This window comes from Ictalurus furcatus, chromosome 3, assembly GCF_023375685.1.
Source record: "Ictalurus furcatus strain D&B chromosome 3, Billie_1.0, whole genome shotgun sequence".
NCBI classification, from domain to species: domain Eukaryota; kingdom Metazoa; phylum Chordata; class Actinopteri; order Siluriformes; family Ictaluridae; genus Ictalurus; species Ictalurus furcatus.
In genome coordinates, this window is record NC_071257.1 from 31455595 (window position 1) to 31461629 (window position 6035).

Sequence of the window (6035 nt, forward strand, 5' to 3'; positions counted from 1 at the left end):
ACACCGGATAGTGTGAAAGTAAAATAAAGTTTATTATGGTTTTTATGTGAAGTCTGTTTTGTTGAACTAGTCCACTGTTCACTAAAGGAGACCTGAGTGCAAAACTGCATGTGGTAATTGCAGTCCTAAGACCATAGTAGCAACCGTAGTCCCAGCAACCACAGTGAGAATGTCCATGTGGAAATGAGGTCCAAAGCCATTTCCACGGTACTTCAAGCAGTACCATCCTAATCAGTGTCCAGGCTGCACTGCTTGGGGTCATCATGTACTGCTTCATATCATATCATGTACTGTTTCCTCAGTGTTGGAGTTACACTACTAGTGTCATGTGTTTATGTTGGCTGTGAAATATGGACTGAGGTTATTCTATAATTCTCTGGGTCTGCATCTTCTCTGAGGCTCTGAGTTAGGGTTAGCTAGCTGGATGCTGATTTTGGCCTTGGATTATAGGAATCTTTTAGGATTCCTAAAATTTGCCTCGACGATAAAATCGTTGCCAAAATCGTATAGTGTGAACCCGGCTTTAATCGGGTTAATATCGGATTATTGTTGTCCATGTAAACCTACAGTACTAAGAGAAAGTGCGATTTCACTTCCTGACAGTAGATGGCGCTTATTGAAATGCAGAAATACGCCGGTACACAAGGTGGCGCTGCACAACTTTTCGTTTCTGACACACGCTCATCACTGAGAAGAAGAAGAAGCAGCAGCAGCAGCATTATTATTTACGTATTTACAAGCACGTTTTTTGCGTACTGGCTAAGTGAGAGTGAGAATGGATTTGTCAAGCTGTAGTAACTGTAGCTGTAGTTTCAGCAGCAGCAGCAGCAGCAGCAGTAGCAGCACCAGCAGTAGTAGTGATGAAGAAATAATTGTTCTGTTGAGTGAAGAAAGACACAAGAAAAGACCTCGGAAAAGACGCCGATATTGGATCCACCCCATACTGAAGAGAAGAGAAGAGCATGGGGAGTTCCATCGCCTGATACAGGAGCTGAAGCTGTATCATGAAGGGTTCCGGCGGTACTTCGGGATGTCCGTCAGTGATTTCGAAAATTTACTCCAAATGCTGGCGCCGTCGTTGAGAAAAGAGCACACACACTACCGCAAACCAATCGAGCCAGAGCAGCGTTTAACCGTGTGTTTACGGTGAGTCCGCCTACTTCTTCTCCTTCTCTTCGTCTTCTTCTCCTTGTCTTCTTCTTCTTCTTCTCCTTTTCTTCTTCATTTTCTTTTCTTCTTCGTCTCCTCCTTTTCTTCTTCATTTCCTTTTCTTCTTCTTCTTCTCCTCCTTTTCTTCTTCATTTCCTTCTCTTCTTCTTCATTTCCTTCTCTTCTTCTTCTTCTCATTCTCTTCGTCTCCTCCTCCTCTTCGTCTTCTCCTCCTCCTTTTCGTCGCCTTCGTCGTCTTCTCCTCTTCGTCGTCTTCTCCTCTTCGTCGTCTTCTCCGTCTTCTCCTTCTTCTCCTCTTCGTCGCCTTCTCCTCTTCGTCGTCTTCTCCGTCTTCTCCTTCTTCTCCTCTTCGTCGCCTTCTCCTCTTCGTCGTCTTCTCCGTCTTCTCCTTCTTCTCCTCTTCGTCGCCTTCTCCGTCTTCTCCTTCTTCTCCTCTTCGTCGCCTTCTCCGTCTTCTCCTTCTTCTCCTCTTCGTCGCCTTCTCCTCTTCGTCGTCTTCTCCGTCTTCTCCTTCTTCTCCTCTTCGTCGCCTTCTCCTCTTCGTCGCCTTCTCCTTCTCTTCTTCGTCGCCTTCTTCTTCTCTTCTTCTCTTCGTGTTCTTCTTCTTCTCTTCTTCTTCACTTGAATATGGATCAGGTGCTGGTTGTAGATCACCAACCTCCACACAACAAGTATTTACCTATTTATTTTTCAGGTTTCTGATCACTGGGGACTCGTACCACACAATTGCATCCAGTTTTAGACTTGGTGTTTCCACTGTTTCTTTGATCGTGAGTGAGACCTGTGACGCGATTTGGCATTGCCTCAGAGATGAACAATTGCCAGTGCCTACTGAAGAGATGTGGAAGAACACAGCCAGGAGGTTCAACGATCGATGGAATTTCCCAAACTGCTTGGGAGCGATGGATGGGAAGCGCGTGTTATGTAATTATAAAGGTACGTTCTCAGTAGGTTTGCTGGCCCTAGTTGATGCTGATTGCCGCTTCCTGATGGTGGATGTGGGAAGCTTTGGCAGCAACAGTGATGGAGACATCTTTGCCGATTCTGCGCTGGGAAAGGCGCTCAGAGATGGAAGTCTGAATGTTCCACCACCGAGCGAACTTCCAGGTGCCCCAGAGTTGGGAAAAGTTAAGCACGTCATCGTGGCGGATGAAGCTTTTCCTCTGAAACCGTATCTCCTCCGGTCATACCCTGGACGCCGGCTCCCCACGGACATGAGGATTTTCAATTATCGCTTGTCTCGGGCACGACACGTCTCTGAAAATGCCTTCGGCATCCTCAGCCGACGCTTCAGGGTTTTCAGAAGAAGTTTACAGGTTCGACCGGCTGTCGTTGACAAAGTTGTCAAAGCCGCTTGTGCGTTGTGTAACTATTTACGCTCGGACGGAAGCGACCAGGATCATGCCCCAGAGGATGACCACGATTATGCGCGAACGCTACAAGCTTTCAAACGTTGCCGGGGGCGGCGGGCAACTGCGGAGGCACAAAATGTCCGAGAACTGTACAAAGACTACTTTAACTCGCCAGCAGGAGAAGTTGCTTGGCAGTATGACCATGTGAACCACAGCTCGGAGAACTGATGAAACAACACTGTTCATTTGTGTGACGTTCATTTCCAGCTTTTGAAAACGGCTTACTGTAGATATTTTTTTTCCTTTACTTGCAATTTCTCTGTGAACTTGAATAAAATTGAATCTTATCTATTGTCTCTGAATGTCAGGGGTTTTTTTTCATCAATTAATACATAATATCTATAAGCACCAGCACTCAAAACAGCAACTTATAGATAAATAGATAGATGTATATATTTAAACATATCAAATAGATTTTACTTATATAAATACAATGCTGGGGGTGCACGGTGGCTTAGTGGTTAGCACATTCGCCTCGCACCTCCAGGGTCGGGGTTCGATTCCCATGGCCCTATGTGTGTGGAGTTTGCATGTTCTCCCCGTGCTGTGGGGGTTTCCTCCCCCAGTCCAAAGACATGCATGGCAGGCTGACTGGCATGTCTAAAGTGCCCGTAGTGTATGAATGGGTGTGTGAATGTGTATGTGATTGTGTGCCCTGCGATGGACTGGCACCCTGTCTGGGTGTACCCCGCCTTGTGCCTGATGCTCCCTGGGATAGGCTCCAGGTTTCCCTGTGACCCTGAAAAGGAGTAAGTGGTATAGAAGATGGATGGATGGACACCCACTTATATTTACGTTGATGGCACTTGGCAGACAGCCTCATTCAAAGCATTTTACAGTAATGTCATTTTATACAACTGAGCAGTTAAGGGTCTTGCTCAAGGCTCCTGCAGTGGCAGTTTGGGCAGTGGTGGAAAACGAACTCGTGACCTTCCGATCAATAATCCAACATTTTGTACTGATAGAACCTTGATCCAAATACTCTTGCACATTTATTATACACCTATGCAGATTCTTTTTGCACACACATATTTTTTATTGTTGTTATGCTTGTGTGTGTGTGTGTGTGTGTGTGTGTGTGTGTGTAAATAACAGTGGTAGTTTAAAAATGTATACAGTAAAGGTACCCTTGGTCATATTTGAAATGTTACATGAAATATTGTGCATCTTGGTCATATTTCCAATATATTTTCTAAACAAGACTAAAACATTTGTGATACAAGTGATTGTTCATACTTTACCTAAGTGTTGCAGAAATAATTTAAAAATATATATATAAATTGCATTTAAATAATCCCAAAATCCATCAAGGTACAACAGATGTTAATGATGTTAATAAATAGAGTAAATTGCTCCTACTGTGTCTGTGCTTCATTACGAGGATTCATTTGTCAGGACGAATGGAACATCCAAGTGTCTGCATTTCCAATACATGCGAGTCGACTCTCAAAGTTCACCTAAAAGAGTCGACTCATAGAGCCGACTCCTTCACGTACGAAGCATCACTAGCTCAATTAAACGGAGTATTGATTATTATATAATGATGTGATGTAATGATGCATTTACTGCACAAGGATAATGAGCTAATTATGGAATGTGTTGTTTTCAAGCGTGCACAACATATGTGTAAAAAAGATTCATTAAAGTTAACGTGTATATGTCAAATGAGGTCAAAATCCAAAATGTTAGCTTGCACATGTAACAAATAGCAGTGATGCTAGTAATATATCTTACTCCAGAATTACTTGTGGTTTGCTTGTTTGTGGATTAGTATAATAGATCTTGTTCGCTTGGAGATTTATGTTTGTTTCACTTTAGTTTTGATGAGGATGAGGATAAAAATAAGGATAAGGTTCAAAGGATGAACATGAAAACAAAAAAAAAATTGCTTTATTGATATTTTAGTCCACCGTATTTGCAGTTATTGGTGGGCTTTCAACTAAGCACCACCTGTTTTAGCTCAGTGGTAATGCTGTGGTAACGCTGTGGTGGCTCAGTGGTAACGCTGTGGTGGCTCAGTGGTAACGCCGTGGTAACGCTGTGGTGGCTCAGTGGTGGCTCAGTGGTAACGCTATGGCAGCGCTGTAGTAGCGCTATTGGACTACTTATCAAAAGGTTGTGAGTTTAACTCCCTGCACCACCAAGCTATCATTACTTGGCCCTTGAGCAAGGCCCTTAACCAACAACTGCTCAGTTGTATAAATGAGATAAATGTGAGTTGCTTTGGATAAGGGTGTCTGCCATAAATGTAAATGTTTTTTGTACATTATTCAATGCTACACACGCAGTGATGTTGGCTCCTGTCTGACCTAAAACATTCAGATAAGATAAAACTTTATTGATCCCACACTGGGGAAATTCCCTCATTACAGCAGCTCAATTACACAAAAAACAGATAAGAAAGAATACACATTAAATAGGAATAGAATAGAATTTTTTTTTTTTAAAATATATATATCTATATATCTATATATATATATATATATATATAGATATATATATATATAGATATATATATATATGAAATAGGAATAGAAAAATAAGAATAATAGTAGTAAAAAATTAATAATAATAATGGTAATATGTACACTATGAACCCCTCAATGTATGTAGAGATAAATAAGAGTATGAATATATACAGATAAGTGACCAATGTGGTATTGCACAGTTCAAAGTAGAGGGTGAGCAACAAATAGTAATAAATGAATAAATGTTTATATTGCAGAATATTGTTGGCTGTTGATGTTACCTTTGCTTGTATTTTCTCATTTGTAAGTCACCTTGGATAAAAGCATCTGCTAAATGAATAAATGTAAATGTAAAAGTTACCTGTTCACTGTTACTCTTTTCTATTTGCCTATATAACTGTAACAACGATAATTGTGAGGAAACGGACTGTAGTTCGATACATTATTTGTTAGCTGAATCAAAAAATTCTGGCCCATTTATTTTTTGAATTTGAGTGTTATCAGTTATAAAACAAGGTGAAAAAACATTTACATTTAAATTGCTCTGTAGAGTTTGTACCTAAAAATCTTGTTGTTGTTTTTTTTTTTAAAGAAAGTAAGAAATGTAAACTATAGTATAATATTAAACCTGAAGTGACCTATTATGTAAAACGTAATGAAACTATACCCTTGTGAAAGTGATGGACTCATAAAAAATAGCCCCTGATGATCTTTAAAAATATAACCAGATGATGGAATTGTTGTCCATTGATTAAGGAAAGGCTTTTATTCAACCTCACATGTAAGGACAACTTGATTATATGTGATTTGTTAATATAGTAATAATACAGATTTCACAGGTTTTTGTATATGTACAGTATGCTAAAATTCACAAACTATTAACAGAGTTATCAAAACTGTATTTTGACCCGGAAAGAGTTACAGAATATGAAATAAATCATATAATGTAAAAATCACTATACAATGAAATAAACAATACTGCAAT

The 6035-nt window shown here is 40.4% G+C and overlaps 1 protein-coding gene across 1 annotated transcript; it reads left to right on the forward strand.

Moving 5' to 3' along the window:
- Nucleotides 1-616: 616 nt before the first annotated feature.
- On the forward strand, nucleotides 617-2878 carry LOC128606064 (putative nuclease HARBI1). The gene is made up of 2 exons (XM_053622058.1): nucleotides 617-1146; nucleotides 1865-2878. The coding sequence occupies exons 1-2, from the start codon at nucleotides 776-778 to the stop codon at nucleotides 2748-2750; spliced, it is 1257 nt and encodes a 418-aa protein (XP_053478033.1). The 5' UTR covers nucleotides 617-775; the 3' UTR covers nucleotides 2751-2878.
- The last annotated feature ends 3157 nt before the right edge of the window (nucleotides 2879-6035 follow it).